General features: G+C 55.0%; 1 protein-coding gene across 2 annotated transcripts in view; it reads left to right on the top strand.

The window, feature by feature from the left end:
• The window catches only part of tmem132e (transmembrane protein 132E), a 105,180-nt gene that overhangs the window by 40,698 nt on the left and 40,046 nt on the right, over positions 1-24,436 (top strand). Inside the window, exon 1 of one of the 2 annotated variants that reach the window (XM_086142285.1) lies at positions 23,279-23,454. The exons of the other annotated variant lie outside the window; for it this stretch is intronic. Coding sequence (XP_085998411.1) covers positions 23,376-23,454 — 79 coding nt within the window. The 5' untranslated portion in view covers positions 23,279-23,375. Of the gene's footprint in view, positions 1-23,278; positions 23,455-24,436 lie in introns of those variants that run through there. 2 annotated transcript variants of the gene reach the window in all.

The raw sequence follows: 24,436 nt of genomic DNA, 5'->3' as shown, positions 1-24,436 counted from the left end.
AAGAACGCGACGCAAAAAGACATTATTTCCCGCTCGGCCGGTTTGGGCTCGTTTTAGCCGCCGACCGGGACGAGCGCTCGCGGATCTGAGGCCGGCGCGTCCAGCCAAACAGAAAGCCGCTAACGCCGGAGGCTAACGTGAAGTCGAGCGCGACGGATAGGAACGTGATGCTAACTGACTAGCGTGTCGCCGTTCAAACGCACGGCTAACTTAAGCTAACATCGGGCTCTGAAGGTCGCCGCTAACCAAGCAGACGCTAACAGGCGCTCACCGGCTGCGGGACATTCGGGGTCGGGATCTGAGCGCCATCCCATCTTCTGCACCCGAGCGCGAGCGTGACGCCGCGCTCGCTAACGCCACACTCGCTAACACCGCGCTCGCTAACGCCACACTCGCTAACACCGTGCGCGCTAACGCCGCTCTGCTACCGCGGCACTTAGTTGTATTTTGGAGCTACACATGTTTTGTGGAGAACTGGAGAACTTCTCACTGTTTGCTTCTGAAATGTTGATGTTGATGCTGCACCTTCTCCAGGGCCGTGGCCTTGTTGTCACGGCGACGCTGTCACCCCCGCTCTCATCAGCCGTCCCACCGCGGGCGTCTCTGGCGGCGGCGGAGGAGGAGGACGGCGCCGCCCTGCAGGTCGGGGTTCTGGTCGGGAAACGCGTCCTCTCGGGTCGACCCGGCTCTGATTGGACGAAACCCGGGAGGAAGTCACATGACCGGGACTAAAAATAAGCCAATGATTCGATGGACGGGAGGCGGGTGAAGATCCCCGTCAGACTGCAGATCCGGAGATCTTCTGATCTTCTGATCTTCTGACGGCCGCGTTCCTTCCTCGGGTTTTCGGAGAAAAAGCCTCCCGGTGTTTTTCCGTCCGGCCGGCAGACCGAGAGCCAGCAGACCTTCTGCAGAAGCACCACTGCTTCGGTCTCTTTGGAGAACCTGCAGATATTTGCGTCCGTCCACAGACGTCCCTCAGACGTCCTCCAGACGTTCTGCAGGTCCAGACGTCCTCTTTCATTTGCTCCTCTGCCTTGTTTCATTCTGGACGTCCTTCACACTTTGGTCCTTTTGTCCACTTTCAGCCGCGCAGGACGACCTCCAGATCACCGGCTCCACCCGCGGGTGTGTGTGGGTGTGTGTGTGTGGAGTGTGTGACCAGTGTGTGTGGAGTGTGTGTGAGGAGTGTCTGACCAGTGTGTGAGGAGTGTGTGACCAGTGTGTGTGGAGTGTGTGTGAGGAGTGTGTGACCAGTGTGTGAGGAGTGTGTGTGAGGAGGCTGTGTGGAGTGTGTGTGAAGTGTGTGAGGAGTGGATTTGGAGTGTGTGTGTGTAGTGTGTGAGGTATACGTGTGTCTAGTGTGTGAGGTACGCGTGTGTGTGTGTGTGTGTGTGTGTGTAGTGTGTGAGGTATACGTGTGTGTAGGTGTGTGTGTGGTCACTGCTCTCTTCAGGCAGATGTGGATGATCTGTGTTTTCTGAAGGAACCTTCTGCGTTCTTTCGGCTCCTCAGAGGAACCAGACGTGTGTGATGTGTGTCCTCCTCCTTCTCCTCGTCTTCTTCTGCGTTGGTGCACCAACCCCCCCCCCCCCCCCCCCCCCCCACACACACACACACACCACCCCCTCCCTATCAGATGTTTGAACAATGATTGTCATAATTACCTGTGGAGGAGAAGCTGTGAACCTGGAGCTCATCTTGTCTCCTTTCCTTGTTTCCTTTCCTTGTCTCCTTCTCCTCCCTCCTGCTGGCCTCCATCGCCCTGCACCGCCCTCCTCCTGCAGGTGAGTCACACACACACACACACACACATATATGCTCGCTGTGGAATGGCTGGATTACTATAATGAGGGTGTGTGTTGTTGTTCACGGGCGAACACACACACACACACACACACACACACACACACACACTCGGTGCAGGCTTGCTCTGCTGGAACATGTTTAATCAGTGACGTCTCGTTCGGAGCCAAGAAAAGACGCGGGGCGGGGGCGGGGTCATGACCCCCCTCTCACACACACACACACACACACACACACACACACACACACACACACACACACACACAGTTCCTGGGTGTGTAACATGTTTTGCGGTATGCCGTCCCCGTGCGATGCGAGCCTGTGTGATGTATCGTCCGGTGCCACTCCCGGTGTGTGTGTGTGTGTGTATGTGTGTGTGTGTGTGTGTGTGTGTGTTCCCTCTGAGGCTGCAGCGCCCCCTGCTGCCCCGGAGACACTTCCTGTTTGTCGGCGGCGCCGTCTTGTTCGCATGTGCGGGCGCCCCGCCTCAGCTTCACCTCAGCTTCATCATGTTTACCGCCTTGTTCTGCCCCTCCTGCCCCTCCTGCCCCCCCCTCCTCCTGCCCCCCCCCTGCCTCTCCTGCCCCCCCCCCCCCCCCCCCGGCGAAGGCAAAGCTCCGTCTGCTCGGGGCTCCGGGAGCCGGCGCTCAAATTTTAATGAGCCTGCGGTGAGGATGAGGAGGCGGGCTTGTTTACCCACAGACGCCGTGCGGAATATTGATGCTGCCGTGTGGGTGTGTGAGCCCCCCCCACACACACACACACACACACACACACACACACCCCAGGCTACTGCGTCTTCATCTCGCCGCCCGTCCATAAAGATAATAGAGATAGCCCTCTTTAACCCCCCCTTCCCCTGAATGTATTAAAGCCTCCTCTTGTGTGTGTGTGTGTGTGTGTGTGTGTGTGTGTGTGTGTGTGGAGGAACGTGGTGTGTTTAAGCCGAGGAGAAGCAGCGCGACCTTTGCTGCGTCCGATGCTTTTATTTTGATAGGCGGCGCAGCGGGGGGGCGGGACAGAATCAAGGGCCGGATGGAGGCTGGAGAAGGTTTGGACCTCCTCTTCTTCCTCCTCCTCCTCGTCTTCTCGTCACGTGCAGATCCTCCACCTCCCCCCCGGTCGCTCCAGACACCGGCTCTGAGCTCAGTGCACGAGCAGGCGGGGCGTCTAGTGCACTGTAATAACTGTGTAATAACATGTAAATAACGTGTAATAACTGTGTAATAACATGTAAATAACGTGTAATAACTGTGTAACAACGCGCAATAACATGTAATAACACCGTCATTAACGAGGGGTCATCTGGAAGGCAAACTTAGGAGCGGAGAACCTCAGGTTCTGCTGTGGAGAACATGGTTTAGAACAGGAAGCAGAGGCAGGGGGCGGAGCCTCCACTGACATCCAATTGAACCCACTGAGTCACATGGTATAAAACACTAGACCTGTAGACCCACACACACACACACACACACACACACACACACACACACACACAGCTCGTGCTTGTGCTCGTGTTCTCAGACCAGGAAGTGAAAGGCTCCTTTGGCTCTTTCACAATAAGAGCGCCAAAGTGACACCATAGTTGTAGTTCCCCAGTGTGGCCACCGGGGGCGGCCCGCAGGCGTGTTTTAATGCACTTGAGCGTGCGCATATATGTGCACACGCCCGCGCGAGCCCGCGCCGGTCACGTGTCAGGCGGCGAGGAGACTCGTCACGCTCGGCGTCCGGTTTGGCGAGGAGGTGTGCGGACGCCGCCGCCCTTCCAGGAAGCCGTCCTCCTCCTTACTGGACGGCGGCGGCGCTAATCAAATCCAGCGCCGCTAACCGGATTAGCCGTCTAAACTCCACTCGCCGGGTCGCTCCCGTTGAACCGGCGGCGAGGAGCCGGCGTCCAGGGGGCGGAGCCTCGGCACAGGGACGGCTCTCCGATTGGCTCCCGATGAAGCGCAGGTTCTCCGTCTCCACGGCGGCTGGATTCTACTGCTCTGCTGATGGAGGCTCCCGGAACCCCGAGAACCCTGGTGGACCAGCCAGAGGAGACCTCAGGAGGTTCTCCAGGTGCTGCTCCTGGACCGACGGGCACAGATGAGATAGAAGGTCCTTTCACGAGATAATCCAGATTATAATCTCACCCCTGGACGACATCTCCAAGAACCTCAAGAACATGAACATAGAACGCTGTGTTCTCCACTGTGTTCCTCCTGTTTGCGGCTCCTTCTCAAAGTACTTTGTCAAGTACTTCGTAAAGTACTTTGTAAAGTACTTCTTCTCCTTTGGCCGGCGGCTCTGGATCTTCACGGATCTTCATGACCGCTTAAATTTCCGAACAAAGAGCCGGAGCGCCGGCGCCGCTGATGGATTTCGGGGATTATGTCGGCGCCGCTCCATCACCGCCGCCGGCTCCGCCCACCGCCCCGGACTTCGGCCATCTTGGATCCGTCCGGCCCGGCGGGAATTAATGGCGCGTGAAGCGAAGAGAACGATCGTAAATAATCTGGAGAACGTGGAGACGGAACATCAATTATGCAGGGAGACGGATGAGAACCATTAGGAGCCGCCATTATGGCCGACAGGCCGCCGACGAGCGGGACGGCGGCGCCGGCGCTGATGGAGATGCTTCCACGCCATCGCCACGCTACTCTGACCCTCGCTGGAGATCAGGGATCAGCGCCGGAGGTGGAGGTCGGGAGCATCGCGGATTTCAGCGCCGAACCTGGAAAGCTCTGGTCCTCGGGTTCCAGATGGTCTCGGCTCTTGGACGGGTCGAGGTTCTCCATGCGGAGAACAAGGACGAGGAGAACCTAGAACCTCCTAGACAGACATGAAGCTCCTGGAAAGGAAACCTGGACAACAGCTGATGAGAGAACACAGCAGCAAGTCCTGGGGTTCCTGAAGGGGGTTCCTGAAGGCAAGGCTCTTCAAGGCAGGTCTAGAAGGGAGGGTTCTATAAGGGAGGATTCTAGAGGGGAGGGTTCTCAAAGGTAGCTAACTAGAAGGCAGGGTTCTCAAAGGGGGGGTTCTAGAAGGTGGCCATCTAGATCTAGATAGTAGCTAACTAGCAGGCAGGGCTCTAGATAGTAGCTAACTAGCAGGCAGGGCTCTAGATAGTAGCTAACTAGCAGGCAGGGCTCTAGAAGGGAGGATTTGTGAACAACGGCCTCCTTTTGTGCAGAACAATCCTGGGATTTGACGGCGTCCTGTGAAAGGAAGTGTCTGACGCAGGGAAACAGCAGGTTGGAGGACAGATCTGGATCTGGATCTGGATCTGGATCTGGATCTGGATCTGGATCCAGGGGTTCAGGCTCTCTGGAGTCGGAGGAAACAGGATGATGCAAATGTGACGGAGCAAACCTCAGACGGCCGGAGGAAGGTGGCTTTTCTCCTCCCGCCGCCGCCGGAGTGACGTGTTCACCGCCGGTGTGATTCATTCGTGGCTGGCGTGATGCCTTCACTGGCGGCGTGTTTTTATCGCTCACCGCTGGCGTGATTTAGTCACCGCTGGAGTGTTGCCTTCACTGCCGGGGTGTCGCCTCACTCTTTGGTGATTTACTCACTTCTGGCGCCGCGCGCTCATATCTGGCGGATCGCCGTCGCCGCCGTGCATTCGGTGCCCACGTGATGCGTTCAATACTGGCGTGATGCGTTCACTGGCGGCGTGATGCGTTCATTTTAGCTGTGATGCGTTCACTGCTGGCGTGCTGCCTTCTCTTTTGGCATGGTTTTGCGTTAATGGCTAGCGTGATTTAGTCACTCCTGGCGTGATGCGTTCACTGGCGGCGTGATGCGTTCACTGGCGGCGTGATGCGTTCACTGGCGGCGTGATGCGTCCACTGCTGGAATGACGTGTTCGGCGCCGATGTGATTCATTGGTCGCTGGCGTGATGCCGTCACTGCCGGCGTGTTTTTATCGTTTCCTGCTGGCGTGATTTAGTCTCTGCCGGCGTGATGCGTTCGCTGCTTCCTGTTTCCTGCCCCCCCTCTTTTCTTTGTTTACTTCCTGGTCGGGCCGTGCCGTCCTCTCATTGGTGGATCTCACCTGGACCACCTGACCCCCTGCTGTTATTAGTAGCAAATATAATCTGGGTCTCAGCTGTGGATCCGCCGCCATCTGGACCTCCTCGCCGCCGCCGCCACAGACACTCTCGGCCATCTTTGTTGTCCGGTGACCTGTTTTATTGTCAGCTGATCAACTCCCCCCCTACACACACACACACACACACACACACACACACACACACACACATACACACACACACTCCTCTCAACCGTGAACGGACCTTTTAAATTATTTTTATGATCAGACGCCACCTGGCAGGAAGGCGACCAGACGGCCTCCTCTTCCTCCCGGCCAGCTGATCTGGTCGCTGTGGCGCCGGGAGACGGACCAATCACGGGCCTGGATGCCGCCGCCGCGGCGTTTTGTTTTTAAAAACACTGCCGTCAGGAAAACAAGCGCTTTAGTGGGTCAGTTCATCAAATAATGACAATATGATGGAGAACATATGTTCACTGCTCTGATCCCACACACACACACACACACACACACACACACACACACACAACCACACCCACATATGCCGATCCCCCCCAACACTCATCTAGATTGGAGAAATCTGCTCACACACACACACACACACACACACAATCACAGGCAGAGTGTGTGTGGCGCCCCCGGTGGCGGTGGGCGGGGCTGCGATTCCTGGAAAAACAATAAAAGCAGCAGAGTTACGTAATGAATATTCAATAATCAGACCGTGTTTAATAAACTTTAACGGCCTTTGGATGAAACATATTTAATTAAAGAGGGAATTAATTATCAGCAGAAATGAACCCGAGTTGCTCCTCTTCCTCGCTTCTATCCGGCGTCTGTAACCAACCTCGAAAAGGGAGCGCTTTTGTCCACCGCCGCCACCGCCATCGTTCTCGAACACGCTCAGTATCATTCCATATATGACCGTATCGGACCTCAGAGTCTCTGGTGGGCGAGAAGGTGACGCTCCACAGTTCTGAGAGGTTCTAGAGCAGCAGCAAAGGCGTGACGTGCCGCCATCTTCAGAGTGTCTGGTTATTACACAGGTACTAACGTGTAATACACTTTTATTACGATTTAAAACAACACCTTTACCCTCATCAACCAGGAGGGGGCGCTAAAATCTGATTCTCACCACATCTGTGTGTGTGTGTGTGTGTGTGTGTGTGTGTGTAAACTCTGTACCCGGTTCTCTTTATCCGGGACGGATCTGACTGGCGGCCATCTTTTGTTCTCCTGCTGTGTCTTCAAGAGAAGTCACGGCTTTTAACTTGGTGTCCTGCACACACACACACACACACACACACACACACACTCAGTCACTCAGGTATCATGTATATCTACACATGCTACAATTGATGGGTAGTGCTGAGAGGTGTGTGTGTGTGTGTCACATGCGCGTTCGTGCACGCACACACACACACACGGCGGCGAGGCTTTTAAAATGTCAGCGTCTCGGCAGAAAGTCAGCAAAGTGTTGTCAAGCGAAATAAGAGCGCAGGCGAAGACGAGCGCGACTGCTTCACTTTGACTTTATCACAACAACATTTGTTCTCCTGACTTATTCATCTCCGGCTGCTATTAGTCAGACTTTTATTGTGAAAGGACCCAAAGAGAAGCTCTTCTTCTGGAAGCTTCTCCAGGAGAAGCTTTTATTGGGAAGTTCCTCCGTAAAGGGTCTTCTTGTGAGAAAGGTGAAGGAGAGGCTTTTATTGTGAAGCGTGGCGTCGCCACCATCATCTTCCTCCATGTCAGGTGTGGAACATCATCCTGAGGGATGAGGACCAGCCCCCCCGCTCCTCCATGCCTCCATTAGGGAGCATCTCCGTCCTTCTCCGGCTCCTCCACCGAGCCTTTCAATCCTCCCGCACTCCATTTCAGGAAGCTAAAAATAGCAGCCGCTGATGGATGAAGGGACGGAAAACACTGGACGCTCGCCCGCCGCCCCCCCGCTCGCCCCTCCGTCCCCGTAGATGTTCTCCGGCGAGGAGGCGTCCGCAACCTGCCGCCGGGTTCCCTCCGCCGGAGACCCCAGAGCTTCCGCCGTCCGCCTCGACCCGCTTAGAACCCGTGGAACCTGCAGCTTCTCCGCCGCAATGACGCGCCGTCCCCGCCGGGGCGGCCATGTTTTTAGCTCCCGGCTCAGGAGTGCCGGAGGAGTCGGGAGAAGGTAGTAGTGAGTCGGTCGAGGGAATCGGTGAGTCGGTAAACGGGCGAATCTGTGGGGTCGACTCGCGGGTCAAGTTAGTCGGTATTTAGGTAAATCCACCTATGAGTTAACTAAGTCTGTGTCACGGTGAATCACTCGGTAAAATGGAGCGTTAATACACAGCTCCGTCATAAAGGTCGGTTCGTAAGTAACTGACTCACTTAGTCAGTCAGTTAAAGAGTTAGTAGGAGAGTTAGTCATGAACAGGTAGGAAATGGTTAGAAGTAAGTAGTGCACGAACCGATCCGTATGTCGTTCATCGCTGAACCCATTGGGAAAGTAACCTAGTGAGTCGGTGTCTTTCCACGAGTCGGTATCTGAGGACACAACCAGTCCCTGTCTGAGCATACAAGTCAGCCAGGAAGTATTTATGTCGGTATCTGAGGACATAAACAGTCAGTCCCTCTCTGAGCATACAAGTCAGCCAGGAAGTCTGTGGGTCGGTATCTGAGGACACAACCAGTCCCTCGCTGAGCATACAAGTCAGCCAGGAAGTCTGTGGGTCGGTATCTGAGGACATAAACAATCAGTCCCTCTCCGAGCATACAAGTCGGCCAGGAAGTACATGAGTCAGTATCTGAGGACACATAAGCAGAGTCAGCAGAAGTAGATGAGTCAGTATCTGAGTAGATGGGTCAGTCGGGAGGTGTGGGAGTCAGAAGTGAGTGGGTGAGTTAGTACACTGACCAGCAGATACCACGTCAGTCACTCCGAGTTAACTATTGACAGACTGATATAGTCGGGCCAGGAAAGTGAGTCCGTGAGGAGGTTTGAGGAGGTTCTGGTTCAGAAGGAGACATCAGACCTCTGGCTCTCACACACAGAATCCTGAGTTCTCCATGATGAGCTGCAGGTTCCACCATGAGCTGCAGGTTCTGACAGGAAGAACTAAGCTTTGGTTTGTTAGGTTGTTTTTGGCTTTGTGTCAAAGAGCTGCAGCTGTGAACACACACACACACACACACACACACACACACACACACACACACACACACACACACACAGTGAAGCTGAATGTGGTCCAAAGAGACAAAGGCGCTGCTGGATGTTGTTCTGCTCCTCACTAGAACATCACCAGAACTTTGTTCAAATATTTTATTTTATTTTCATTTGTCTGCTTTTATTTCTTTTTATTTGATACTTTTAATGTATGCATTTAATTTCATGTATTTTACCTCATTTTATGTCATTGCATTTGACGGAAGCTGAGGACGTCCTGCAGGTGGAGGCCAGATGCCGTCCGTCCTGGTGCGTGGCGGTCATGTGACCTGCAGGTGGCGCCGGGTGGGATTAGCGTAGCAGACAGGACGGGCTCCGCCGGTGAGACGGGATTATTGGCCTGTAATCCGGGTTAATCCCGCCCGAGGAAGACTCCGGAACGTGGGCGTCGAGTCAGCGCTAGGAGGCTAACAGGCGGCGGCTGGATCCGTCCTACAGGCGGGGGGGAGAAGCTAAGCTAGAACTTCTGCGGCGCCGCAGGAAGTTGCTCGCTGGCGTCACTTCCTGTCAGGACTTTTTCTTTGGCGAGTCGGATCGATCCGAACCTTCATCTTTCCTGGGGTTCCTCTTCCTCTCTCAGAACGATGTGGAACCTTTGGTTCTCCCCCTCGCTCTGCCGCTAAGCTAATGCTGCGCTAACGCTCGGGCTAACACCCCCACAGCCAGGCATGTTGCTTCTCCCTCCTTATGTCATGCTAACCTGTTAGCATCTTTTATTAGCCATCTCCTCCATCCTCAATCAGTCGTCTGATTGGCTGATGATCCTCTTCTCTCTGTTGTGAAGAGCTTTTAAGCACTTGAATCTCCGGTTGAAGGTTTGATGGTGGCGCACACACACACACACACACACACACACACACACACACACACACACACACACACACACACACACACACACACACACACACACATCCCTGCTGCAGAACCTTCACCGGCCGGTGGAGACTCCTCCTGAAGGCCTCAGCTCTGCAGAGATGAATGAGATGTTTCCCTGACTGAGCTCCAACAAATACCATCATCTGCTCAGGACCTTCACCTGGTGTCTTCTCTAAGCTCCTCACCTCTGAGCCTGTGGACCTTCTCCAGGAGAAGTGTCCTCAAAGTCAGTACATGAAGGAGGTTTAGTCGGCCAGCGAGGAGGTTCCTCCGGCCTTCTGAAGACCTCACCTCCACGTGCTCGAGACCTCGTGAATTTTTGAAATCATCTCCTGGTGCTGGACCTTCACATCTGGATCTTCACATCTGGACCTTCACATCTGGATCCTCACATCTGAAGTTTGCTCGACGTCGACTGGACCTTTGCGTCCTTGACATCTGGAGGACATTGTCTGAACCCCCACTGGACCTCCACATCTGGACCCTCACATGGAGGACCTTGTGTTTCGTCCAGTTAAGCTAACACCAACCCAACATGGCCGCCGGCGAGCATCGTGAGGATCTGGATTGTGATTGGTTCGTTGCGCGGGCGTCACCTGCGGTCAGCAGAACCCCGAGGTCTGTAGAACGTTGGCGTCCAGCCGAGAACGTGGAGAACCTGACCCGGTCTTGGATCTACAGATTGTGGATCGCAAAACTTTTCCAAGGATGGAGGTCTGTTAGCTTTAGCATTAGCACTGACACAAAGGACATCCGGTTCCATGTCCTCAGGGCTCATTGATCAGTGGAACACACACACACACACACACACACACACACACACACACACACACACACACCCTGCCAGCTGCCGGCGGGCAGGTGTCGCTCTCCAATTGTCCTCCGGCGTTAATCCGTCCATGAGTTGGTCTCCAGACGAGGACGGCGGGACGCTGGGGGGGAGTGGGCACGGACAAAGAGGCTACGCTAACGACGCTGTCCGCTCCCATTAGCTTCACACGTTAGCGCTCCACTGAATGCACGTGTGTGTCCGTGCGTGCCTGCCTGTGTGTGTGTGTGTGTGTGTGTGTGTGTGTGTGTGTGCTGCTCACTTCCTGCTCGGCTGGGGTCTTTGTCCGGATTAGCGCCGGCATCGCTAATCCGGACAAAGCGTTTGTGGATGTCGGTCAGACGTTGAGGGAACGTCTCGGGCAGATGTTTGGAGGTTCTGGTAGGAACGTGGAACCCTGCAGACGGAACGGAGAAGCGTCCTGCTTCAGGTCGGGTTTAGATTCATCTGGAAGATCATCAGATCAATCCAGATTGTAATCCAGGAAGCCCAGGTCAGCGAGGAACATCTCGAACCCGGGTCTGCCCCCCGGTAGTCCTCGGGAGGGTCTGCAGATGATCTTCTGACTGGTTTCCTTGGCAACGGAACTCCAGATATTGGAGGTGTCAGCTCCCAGGGAGAACCTGACCCTGGAACGCGGGGGTTTCATCTGTTTCCATGGAAACATCAATTCCAGAAACAAATTCTTTTCCTCGCCGTCTTCTCCATCTCCGGTTCCGGAGACCTTCTGGACTTCCAGAGTCTCCAGAGGGAGACTTACCCCGACGCCTGTCGTAGGATCATCTGGACCTTCAGGACCTTCAGGACCTTCAGGAGCTCTGTGTGACCTCCAGACGGGAAGAGGACGTTCGTTTGCTTTTATTTTGAAATGACTTCCTATGGAAGCACCTGCTGACGTTCTCCGGTTCTCGGGGGGTTCCGCGGTGCTTGGAGGCACCCTGGTTCTCCGGTTCCCCGTGGGTTCTGGTGTGTCTGTCCTCGGTCCAGGACGTCCACACAACACAAGACAAGAAGAATGGAGAGGTGGAAGGGTGGAGGACTGATGGATGGATGGTATTTTCAGCTCCTCTGTGTCCTTCCCCAGAGGACATGTATGCTTTCTGAAGACCAAGGGGCGAAGGTGATCACGTGATGTTCCTCAGGGGTCGAGGTTCAGGGTTCCTCTGCGTGAGGAGCTCCTCCTCCAGGGGAAAGAGATGAGCTGGCTCCGGACCATCCAGGCACTCCGTGTTCTCCGTGTTCTCCGTGTTCTGCGGGGAGCAGAAGCAGGCGTAGAACACGTCGATTCCCGGTGAGCCCGTGGAGGGAATGATCTCCGTCCCCCGCCCTCCCGGCCGTCCAGATGTTCACCAGCAGGAAGCGTCCCGGCGCCCGTCATCCGTCAGCGGTCCTGACAGGACGGCGGCGCCGCTCGTCGTCCTCCCGGCCCTGAGCGCCGCCACGGCGAGCGGCTAATTAGGACGTTTATCATGCAGGCGGCGGCGGCGGCAGCGGCGGCGAAGCTCAGGAGGCTTTGCTCACTAAAGTCCCTGCATGGGATCAGTCAGGGTGACACAACCCTGACAAGCAAGAACTTCTTCTACATGGACTGGAGCTCCACAAGGAGGAGTTTAGTTTGAAGGACAAAGAGACCACAGCTGATCCAAGACTTCTGGGGGATGGAGGGATGACATAGACATGTGTGTGTGTGTGTGTGTGTGTGTGTGTGTGTGTGTGTTTATTCCCATGATGACTGCGGGTTCATCTTCATATCATCCCTGTCTCAGCCCATCATCTCCTCCTTTATTGGTTTTCTCCATCCATCTTCATCCATCCAACATCCCTGCTGAGAACAAATCCATCATCTGAAGAAGACTTGAAATCATTTTAAGGTCCCTTTGTCTTAAGGTGGGCCTTCTTGTGTTCCTCCTCATGTTCCTCTTGATGTTCCTCCTCCTGCCTCCATCATGGCAGCGTTGAAGCTGCTTCTGCTGCAGGGTTCCTTCTGGTTCTCCTCTGGATGGAAGATGGATCAGTGAAGGCGGATCCTGCTCCAGGAGGAGGTTCTGTGAGGAACCTCTGCTGGGGCTCCTCAGAGGAGCAGGCGTCTGGAGAACATCTGAGGTGCCGTCAGGAAGTCTTTCATAAGACTGAAATCCCAACCAGTATTTGGACGACACGACATCAGATTAGATTAGATTAGATTACATTTCACAACGTGGGATTAGATTCCATTGGATCAATGTCACCTCAGAGAGCTGGGACGCGCACACACACACACACACACACACACACACACACACACAGGAGTCGTCTGCTGGGTTTGTGTGTGAGAACAAATCCAGGGTTCTGAGGTTCCTTTGTTCCGTCTCAGTCTGGAGGTCCTCGTTCTCCATCCATCATTGATGTTCTCCACAGACGAGCGTCTGGGAGCTTCTGGTCCTGGACCTCCAGAGGCTGGTCAGCGTCCACGGGGCCGTTTGGTCGTGAAGATCCGAGGTTTGATTGGATGATCGGTCATTGATCAGCTGACCGATCGGTCATCGGCCGGGACGTCACTCCTGCTTTTACTGTGAGATCTGTGAACCTCGGCTGACAGACACTGTCTGAGGAACATCATGGAGGCTCAGGACCTTGAGGACCTTGAGGACCTTCAGGACCTTCAGGACCCTCAGGACCTTCAGGTCTTCTCAGGGGGGTTCCCTGGTCCTGGTGCCGCTGTGGCCCGGCTGGTCAGGTGGACGTGGTCCTCCAGCTGCACTCAGGTGTCTCCACAGGAACCAAGCGGTGGAAGCAGATCTTGAGTCGTTCCTTTGAGAAGGAGGTGACGTTGCCGTGGCAACAACATTACAACAATGAGCACAGACCTGGGGGGGGGGGGGGGGGGGGGGGGGGCTGCCTGATAATTCACACAGCAATTGCTTTTCCCGTGAATGGACAGGTGTGTGTGTGTGTGTGTGTGTGTGTGTGTGTGTGTGTGTGTGTGATCAGAGACGCCCCCCCGATGTGGCGGCGTGTGAATGAGACGCCGCCGAGCAGCCATCTTTTGTTTGCTGGAGAATTGAATCACTGACGATGATGTGATTTATCTGGACAGGTTCATGTGTGTGTGTGTGTGTTCGTGTGTGTGTGTGTGTGTGTGTGTGTGTGTGTGTGTGTGTGTGCGCTGCTGGTCACCTGCTGCTTCCTGTCACTCTTCATCTCTTCTGGTTGGCGGTCACCAGCAGCCTGCAGGATGTGTGGATCTGCTCCTCTGGCCATGGAGCTGCAGATCTTCAGAACCAGAACCTTCTCAGGCCTGCAGGGTGTGAAGGGGCGGGGTCAGGTGTGAAGGGGCGGGGTCAGGTTCGAAGGGGGCGGGGTCAGGTGTTCCCGGCGGTCAAACTACAAACATGGCGTCGGCAGCGAACGTCAGTGGAACGTCAGCAGGACGTGGCGAGAACCTGGCGCTCTGAGAGCGTTGGTGCTTTCAGAGGCCACGTTGGTCCATCAGAGGTTCCTGCTGAGTTCTGCTCTGGGGCCGTGGAGAACGTGGAGAACGTGGAGAACGTGGAGAGCGTGTGGCCGTTCTGGTGTCCAGGTGACCTCAGAGGGTCAGCTGACAGGAAGTGTTTGGTCTCCAGCCCCCAGTGGAGCATCTTCTCCAGAAGCTGGGGGAGGGGCTGACCACGGTCGCCATGGTAACCACCCACCCCATCGGGACCCATCAGAAGAACATGAGCATCTCCTGCGTCCCGGCTGGGAGGGGCTGGAGAACCGGAGAGGAAACATCACGATCCATGTCATGATGTCATCAGCCTCCAGAACGTTAATCAGAGCTATTTAATCAGAGCGACTGACAGTTAATGAGTACATGGAGGGGGCGGAGCTCCTGATGAGGGGCGGAGCTCCTGATGAGGGGGCGGAGCTCCTGGTGAGGGGGCGGGGCTCCTGATGAGGGGGCGGGGTCACGGAGGGGGCGGGGCTTCAGGGACGCAGCAGCAGGTGTTTCCTGGCAGCCATGGGAGGCGTCCGTCCATCACAGCAGACAAGGACGAGTGGACGGCTGGAGCTGCAGGGTGTGTGTGTGTGTGTGTGTGTGTGTGTGTGTGTGGTTATGTAACTTCTTGTTTTGTTTGTTTGTGTTCTCCATCGACCCTGTCACAGCAGAGGTAGAACCTTCCAGGCTTTGTTTCTCTGCTGGACCTTGAGGTTCCTTCAAGAACGTCATGTGGTTCCATGGATCAGAAGGTTCCTGCTTCTGATAGGACGCTGGACTGAGCTCCCTCCCCGGGTTCTCTCCAGGTTCTCCCCATGTTCTCCTGCCTGGATTGTCTGAATCTTCTACAAGTGTGAATGAGCATCTGATTGGTCAGATGATTGACAGGTCACATGTCCAGGTGAAGCCCCGCCCCTCTGGCTCTGCACGCTCTGGGTTCTCCGTTCCTCGGGCTCCATCAATCACTGCAGTGGTTCTTCTGTGGCGCCGATTCTTCAGGACAGGACTGGAAACACAAACACACACGCACACACACACACACACGCACACACACACACACACACACACACGCACACACACACAGCAGGTAATTGACTCCCAGCTACAACTTTAGACTCAGATGGGATTATCCTCCCAAACAAAGTGGATGATTTGTGTGTGTGTGTGTGTGTGTGTGTGTGTGTGTGTGTGTGTGTGTGTGTGTGTGTGTGTGTGTGTGTGTGTGTGTGTGTGTGTAAGGAGCACCTGGGAGGTGGAGTGGATTAGTGGGGTTTGGTTTTAACCCCCGTCTGACTGATGGCTGACATTCATCTTCTCAAATGAGAAGCTTCTTCTTCTGCTGAATGAATGAGTGAATGGACCTCCTCCTCCTCCTCCTCCTCTTCTTCCTCCTCCTCTTCTTCTTCCTCCTCCTCTTCTTCTTCTTCCTCCTCCTCTTCTTCTTCCTCCTCCTCCTCTTCTTCTTCTTCTTCCTCCTCATCTTCTTCCTCCTCCTCCTCCTCCTCCTCGCCAGCAGACGGATGTTGTGTCTGCAGAGGAGTGATGGTCGATGATGGCGCAGTGAAAAATGAGTGTCGCTGAGAAGACGTTCTGGAGCTCCATCCCATCCATCACTCAGGAGCAGGAGAACCAGGATGAGAACCAGGAGGAGGTCTGAGGCTGGTCTGTGAAGACCAGGTGGACGTCTCTCCTGGCAGAAGGTTGAAGGTGTTCTTCCCGCTCTGCCGACGTGCCCTTGAGCAAGGCGGCGTCCCGACTTCCAGACCTCCTCAGGCTGCTGAGGAAAGACCTGGAGAAGAAGAAGAAGAAGAAGAAGAAGAAGAAGAAGAAGAAGAAGAAGAAGAAGAAGAAGAAGAAGAAGAAGAGGAGCAGCTCTTCAGAGCGCAGGAGGAGAAACAGGCCGAGGCCTCTGATTGGCCGCTTTGACTAGTACTCCAGGTAGTACTAGCAGCGGTCTCAGTACTGGTAGTACTGGTAGTACTAGTACTACTGTTGGTGTCGCACGCGGTTGCCGAGGCGGCGTTCTCCCGTGGTCTCCGTGGCAACCACCCACCCCCATTCATGTTCGCTCTGACATTCTTCTGAGGGCTTTTCCCAGCCGCCCGTCGTCCACGGCAACCACTGCCATGACCCGAGCAGACCCCCACCTGCTCTGAAACACACGGTTCTCCGGGTTCTCCGGGTTCTCCGGGTTCTCCGGGTTCTCCAAATCTGTAAAATCCTCAGACTTCAATTCAAAGCTTGCATGAAAGTTGTGAAGACCAGAAGATTAAAAAGAGGTAAAGAATCTTTGCCTCCCTGTTTTGGGAGTGAACACATGGATCTTCACTTCTGAGGCACATCCATCACCTCCAGGTCCACCACCGATCAATAAGCAATACCCAAGCATCGTTGCTATTAGGCTAGTGTGTGTGTGTGTGTGTGTGTGTGTGTGTGTGTCACTGACTGCAGAGAAGCCCCTTTTATGTCAGAAAAAAGTTCCTAAAAAGTTTTCTTTCTTGAATTTTTCTGAGGGAAACCCTCTGATAAGAAGGAACCATGGATGGAGGAGAAGACTGACAGACCATCATTCTGACGGACCATCAGCCTGATAGAACCACCGTCCTTCTCCTTGTGAGGTCCTGCTGTCCTTCCGTCCCGTGGTTCCTCCATCCCGAGCTTCTTCTGCTCTGTCTTCGTCAGAGCCTTGAATTATGGATGTTCTTCTCTCGCTCGGCTGCTCCTCCTTGTCGTCTCGGCCTTTCGTTTGTGTCTGCTGGCTGTGGAGGCAGAACCTTCCAGAACCTCCCAGAACCTCCGTCCGGACCCGCCCGGCACGGAGAACCCTCGGTCGCTCCGACAGCTTCGTCCCGCCTCCTCGGTGTGTGTGTGTGTGTGTGTGTGTGTGTGTGTGTGTGTGTGTTTGCATCACCTATCTCTAGTGGAACGTTCCATTGTACGCTGATGTAACAAACACGGAGGTGCAGAAGTTCTTCTTGTTGTTCACATGGTCTCGTGCAGAAGGTCTGGTCCGGTTGACGTTCTACAGATAAACGGAAAACGTGCGTTATGGAACCTGATGGAACGTGGTGGAACCCGGTTCCACCTGTGAGGAGGCCGTTTGTGTTTGAATGCTCGTGTGCAGAAGCTGCAAGGAAGCGAGTCTGGATAGAAGAATCTGGAAACAGACCTTCTGCCTCCGAGGAGACGGGACTTTTCTTCTGAAAGCCGGTCCTGAAGATCCACCTCCTCCTGCAGGCTCGCGTTTTACCAACCACGTTTCAAACACCTGCCGCCGCCACTGCACAGGTGGCACCTGTAAAAAAACACATCTCGTGTTGATGAGACACACACACACACACGCACTCACACACACACTCACTCACACACACACACACACACACACACACACGCACACACACACACACACACACACTCACTCACACACTCACACACACCCCGGAGGTGACAGCATGAAGACAATGCTAGCATTGTTGGTTCTAATTGTATCAACACAGCAGCTCATGTTTTTATAGCCGCCGCTAAATTAGCGCTTGTGTCCCCGAGCGCTCTGCGCATGGCGCCGGGCGGGGAGGGAGCGCTAATGGGCGGCTAACAGCAGGCGCCAAAGGCGGGCGTCATGGCAACACGATCGGATATGTAGCCGTTTGCTAGCCTCGATGACGTCGGGCTGAAACTGCTAATGCGGCTCCACCGTGTAGCATTTGTGTAAAGCAATGCTACAAAGAAACAACGGCGGGCTAAATGAGCATCACAGATGCTAAACTCAAATCAGCTGAACTTTGCTAACATTTGCTAATAGTGGCGAATGGACTGTCCCACAAATATTCAAAGAGCGGGACCGATGCTAACGGTCTAGCGGTGGCTAACGGGTCTGGGAGACGGCGGCTCGATGCTGCAGGCGCGAGGCGCCACACGGAGGGCAATTATTTGGGCCGGCGAGACACATTTTTGTTTCATTTTTATGCGCGGGTGAACTCGGTGTCATGCAAATTGAACAAAATGAAAACGGCAACTGAAATTTTGAAATTTCATTTCATCTTTCATGTAAATGTACCGACATTATTGCGAATTTAATCATCCATAGAAAATGAAACAAAAGGAGAAAATAAGGAGTTCAAAATGAATGAAAATAGTTTAGCGGGCCGGTTCAAAAAGCAAAACATAGCGTAAAAAGCCCAGGTGTGGTGCTGAGCGTGGCTAATAGCAGCTGAATGCTAATGCAGCTCCCGCTAGTTGTTCTGCCCCTTTTGTTGACTGTTCCCCGTGCACCCCCCCGTGCACCCCCCCCCCCCCCCCCCCGTGCACCCCCCCGTGCACCCCCCACGGCGAGGACAAGCCACACCGCCGTCACTAATCCCCCCCCGCCCTCGGCCCCTCCCCCTCTTGTTTTGTCAGCGGGGGGGAGGAGGGCTGTGGCCGAACACAATGTGGGCTCACTAATCCCTCACAAAGGACTGCAGGCTGTGTTTGCTCAGCGCCGGCCTCTCCGCCGCCGCCGCCGAGCCTCCGTGCGCTCAATCTTTCATCGCTCCCGTCGACCTCCTTGGTATTTGAGTGACATTTAAACGCCGGCGTCTCTGAAGGAGGCGGTTCCGGAGCGGAGGAACGTGGTGGGAGGAAAGGAAGCGGACGATTGGTCGGACCATCGCCATGGCGAAGGCCGTCGGTCTGGAAGCTGCCGCGCCGGTGATTGAAAGACGGACCTCAAGGTCGTCCACGCGCTTTCTGTGTTGAATAACCGTGTTCTCCGGCCTGGTTCTCCACGTGCTCCAGCCTGCTGGGCGGTTCCTCAGGAAGCAGAAGGTTCCTCCTGATGTTCTCCTCCATCAGAGTGAAGGTGCATCTTCACCCAACCCCCAGTTTACTCTTCATCCGGGGCGTCTCCCGTCCCCGAGCGCCGGCGCCCGTTCGCCCGCCGCGCCGAGCGCTAACCTTAGCCCTTAGCTTAGCGTAGCGAGAGAATGGCCTTGAGGGACGAGCCTCCCATTGTTCCCCCCCATCAATAAAACATGGCCTCCGGCGCTGAATATTTAAAATGGCCGCTTGTTTCCCCTTTTATCTGAAACGCCGACAAAGAGATGTTTCCCCGCCAGCGGCTCCGGCGAGTCGCGGCGCCGCTTCACGGCCCATTTAAGACGAGGTAACGGTTCTAACGGTTAAAGCTGCGCCAAAGTGCTCCCTCCTGAACGGTCGATGTTACGGAGCGGCGTGGAGGCGGCGGCGTGGAGGCGGCGGCGTGGAGGCGGCGGCCGACAGGGCGGTTGGATTCCGGCTGAGGGCGAGACGCCTCGTGGACCATCCGACCTTTGACCTTCTTCTTCATTGATTACACAAAGGAATGATCACCCCGGGGGGGATAATAACCGGTAACACCCGGTAATAACCACATCAGTCACCGAGGAAGGCCATTGGCCGAGGTGCCGTTCCGCGATTGGCCGATTCCGGAGGAGCTAATGAACAAATATGGTTGTATTACGTGTTATTACACGGTCATAACCATTATGGCGTCTGCGAGGCGTCTTCCTTTCATGCCCCCCCTCGTTCCTCAGGTTCTCCACGTTGCTCTGCTCGCCGTGGCCTTCAGGTTCCTCGCCGCAGAGTTTACTCTTCATTTGCGAAACGGTCGCCGTCACGTTTCCCAGCGGCTTCCTGGTTCCTGGTTCCTCAAGGCCCGTCAGGTTCTCCGGCGTCCTCCAGATCACCGCGGTGGAACCGTCAACAACGGATTGATATCTGAGCGGGGTTTGTCTCCGCTGAAGGTTCCTTAAACCGGATGGGGTTCTGAAGGCCACCTTCACCTTCATCATCTCAGCCGCTCGGTCTGACCTTGGAGTCAGAAGCTGGAAGCTGCTCCTCACGAAGGTCAGCCGGCCGTCGCCTCCGGATGAAGGAGCTTTGCCAGCCGGCTTCTCTCCACCTGGAGCCTCCATGTTCCACCGTTCCTGCCTCGGTTCTCCGTGGGTTCTCCGTGAGGACCTCTCCCTCCTCCGGCTTCCTTCCATCTTCAGCACTCTGCTTCAGCAGAAGGTGTTCTGTAACCTTTCCTCGCTGCGTTCCGCTCCGCGGGGTTCCTCTGATGGTTCTCGTACGACGTTCCATTAACGCCGAGACATTTCCTAAAGTGCGGCTGCAATTTGGGCAAATTATGAATCACTTCCACCTCCGGAGCTCTTCATCAGGAGGAGGAGGAGGAGATGAAGATGGAGGAGGAGAAGGTAGAGGGACCAAGAGGGTGATCATCAGGTCATTGGTATCTCCAGCCGCGGGTGACGTTCGGATCCGTTGGCGGACCGAGATCAATGTTCTGGGTCACCGGGGTGAAGAACTCCTGCAGGACCAGGAGGACAAACTCCGCGTGGTCGGAGAAGAACCCGGTGGTCGGGTCCTGTCTTCCGAGTGGTTCTGAGAGCCGGTGGTGGAGGAGATCACCTGGGTCAGAACATCACTCCACCTCCTTCTCCATGGAGATAGGACACCTTCTGGGTTCTGATCCGGGCGTGGACCGGGCCCGTCGCTAATGCTAATGCTAATGCTAGCAGCAGACCCGGTCGCCTGTGTGTCACTGAGAGGCAGGCAGCTCAGTTAGCATCCCTGCATTAGCATTAGCAGCCCGCTGGCTGGCCGAGGCTCTGGGAGACGGAGGAGATGCTCCAGCAGCTCCAGACCTCCAGACGCTGGCTCATAGGATGGAGGAGCTTCAGATGGGGGAAGGGCCTGGAGGAAGGAGGGAGGAGAGAGAGAAAGAGAGAAAGAGAAAGAGAGAGAGAGAGAGAGAGAGAGAGAGAGAGAGAGAGAGAGAGAGAGAGAGAGAGAGAGAGAGGACGGAGGAGTTCCTTTGACAAACAGAAGGTTTGCAGAATGTTAATTCTCTGCTAAATGAAAAGCACAACAGCCGGCAGGAACCTCCTCCTCCTCCTCCTCCTCCTCATCATCCTCTTCCTCCTTCTCATCCTCCTCCTCGTCTCTCCTGGAGGAGGAAGAGATCATATTAATAGACAAAAGCTTTGTGAGGTTTAGCTGATCGCCCATAAATTACTGCTCGTTTATTGGGAACATTAACCACCGTGGAGAGGAAGAGGAGGAGGAGAGGAAGAAGAAGAGGAGAAGAATAGGAGGAGAAGAATAGGAGAAGAAGAAGAGGAGGAGGAGGAGAAGAAGAAGAGGAAGTGTGGTGGTGCTGTGACAGCATGCAGGGGTCACAGCTGTGTGAATGTTAGCAGCATGAAACCCTTTAACCCTCCTGTTAGCTAAGGTTAGCTTAAACTAGCTTACATTAGCATTAGCCTCGTTTCCTGGAGGATGGCCATGTGATGAGGTGATGAAGCGCGCACACACACACACACACACACACACACACACACACACACACACTGGTGGGCTCTCCTCAGGCTCTCATTGGTCCGAATCGGGTCTAAAATATTTAAGAAGTTCCATCTCGTGTTCTCTTGTTCTCCAGTTCTCTCGCTCTCTTGTTCTGGAGGTCTCGTCTTCTGGTTCTGTAACCTGGTTCTGCTGGAGAACATCAGGTTCTGAGGTGGTTCCACGGAGGAGAACCCTCCAGAACATGGTCCAGGCTGGTAGAACCTCCCTCCCTTTACTTCTTCTCAACAGCTTCTCTGACCTTTAATGGAGACATTTATGCACCTCCTTGGTCCAGATCAAATGACAGCACACACACACACACACACACACACACACACACACAATCACTATCAGACAGTCATCACACAGTCTCGCTCACACACACACGCCCAATTGCACTCACTATCACACACACACACACACACACACACACACACACACACACACATATAAGTATCAAGTGTCAGGGGTTGGTCAGTGGACCAGAACCCTGGAGGAACCAGACGTGGGTTCCTCAGAAGGTTCCTTGCCTGGTTTAAAGTATCTTCTTGTCACCAAGTGAGGTGCGACCTCGACACGGGACCAGCAGGAAGTGCCCCCACTGCCCTCCACTGCCCCCCACTGCCCCCCCACTGCCCTCCACTGCCCCCAGCAGATGTTTGAAGTGATGTTGCTGCAACAGGAAGAGAATCAACCTCCATTTGTCCAGAGGTCTGGAGGAGCAGGAGGGTCGGGTTTCACACTGTAGGCCCATCTGCCCTCATCTGCCCTCATCTGCCCTCATCTGCCCTCATCTGCCCTCCTCCTCTGTGGATGACCGGCCCTGGAGGGCGGTGGCCTCCTCGCCAGCCGTCAGGTGACCTCATCCAGGAAGTCTCCCCCCCCCCCCCCCCCCCCCGAGCCCTGGTCACGTGACAGAAACACCTCTGAAGAAACATGATGGCCGTGGACCTCAGAGGCTGTGAGGAACCTGAGGAGAAGATTCAGCACAGACGGGTTCTACCAGCAGCTGCTGGAGAGGAACATTGGAGGGCAGCAGGATGCTCCACTGAGGCCTGGACCTCCTACCTGGACCTCAATCCAGGACCTCCTACCCGGACCTCCTACCTGGACCATGAGTCTTGGTCTCTCCTGGATGGAGGGCAAAATCCATGGGTCCAGGAGAGGAGGGAACATCAAAGGACATCGTTAAGGGACTTCAAAGGGACAGAGAATCAAAGCGCAAACACTCCTTTGATAGCGTGATCAATGGGTGCTGGAGATCAATCCGTCTGATCATCGATCGGATTGATTGGGAGGAAACATTTCAAATAAATACAAATGAACAAATGCAAAGGTTATTAATGACCCCAGCAGAGGGGGGGTTATTGATTAACCCCTGAGTCGATCATATAAATGGGGGGGCTGCGTGTGTGTGTGTGTGCGCGTGTGCGTGTGTCAGACGGTGAAGGCGCAGACGAAGCTCTTTCCATCCGCGTACACGCACACGCACACGCACACATACGTGAATGAACCCAGCGGAGGCGTGGCTCGGGCTCGAGGGGCGTGGCCTCCGCCCGGGGGCGTGGCCTCCGCCGCCCGCCGGCTCGATCAGTGCGCGGCCGCGGAGCGCCGGGACCGACACGACCGGGCGGCGTGTGAGTGCGTGTGTGCGTGCGTACGTGTGTGTGTTAGTGTGTGAACTCGAGCACGAGCGACGGGAGCGGAAGGAGGAGCACGCGCTCCGGCGGTCTTTGTTTGGCCGCACCGGAACCGCGTGCACCGGAACCCGCGGAGCAGCCAATGAGAGCCGCCCCCGGACATGGGGCTCGAGATCCCGGACCCGGAGCACGCGGACCGGCGGCCGCGCGCACGCGTGCCGCTCGTGGCCATCCTGATAAGTACGTCGCACGTCGCGCGCGCGCGCTTCCCGACGCGGAGCCGGTGCGCTTCCGGTTTTCCCGGTACTTCCGGGGACGCGCGGCGGGGCCCCGGAGCTCTCGGTCCGCCGGTGATCGATCGGCCGCCCGGAGGAAGACCGCGCGGGGTCAGAGGTCGCTTCCGGTCCGACCGCCGTCAGATCCTGCACGTGCGATGGGATTATTGATTTGTTATCGATCGGTCGGTGGCTCGTCGCTCCGAAGCTCTCGCCCTCTGATTGGTTGAAGACCGATCCTTCCCTCCAGACGGGTATCGATAACCTCGCTCCGCAGGACAGGTTATCGATGACCGAACGGACTTTCCTCCGATCGAACGATCCGTTGAGTCATTGATCAGACGCCGGTCCATCATTGGAATCCGTCGAATCGAATATGTATTTGAATAAGTGATTGATTGATCGATCGGACCGAAGGTTTGCTCAAAATCAAACCCTTGACAGACTGGCGATTAATGATCGATCGATTAACTCTTTGTAATTGATCGATCACTTGTGAAACAAAAGTCCTAAGTCTAATCGACGTATTAATGACGTGGCTTTCAACCATTTGACAAACCGGTCCAAATGATTGATTGATCGATCAGTGGATTGATTTTGTGACCAATTTAAAGCGTGCGGTGATTAGATGAGCGCGATGCAATTGATCATCTGTTATCGACGATGGATTATTGGCTCAGAACGTCCCAGGACATCAGAGATACTTTGGCCTGCTGATCATTGTGAGCCTATCGATTATTGATGGGCTCCTGATCAATCCTATCGATCTCATCGGATAATCTCTCTTCATCCCAGTGTTTCAGATTATCCCAATTTCCCTCTGTGTGTGTGTGTGTGTGTGTGTGTGTGTGTGTGTGTGTTTGCCCCACCGTGGACTGCGATCAATACACGAATCGATCCTAGGATGATGTCACCGGCTGCCTCGGACGCGTCGGCCATCTTGTTTC

Source organism: Fistularia commersonii, chromosome 35 (genome assembly GCF_037954325.1).
Source record: "Fistularia commersonii isolate RoL2024-O1a breed Wild chromosome 35, RoL_Fcom_v1.0, whole genome shotgun sequence".
Lineage (NCBI taxonomy): Eukaryota > Metazoa > Chordata > Actinopteri > Syngnathiformes > Fistulariidae > Fistularia > Fistularia commersonii.
This window is presented reverse-complemented; position numbering and strand designations above follow the sequence as displayed.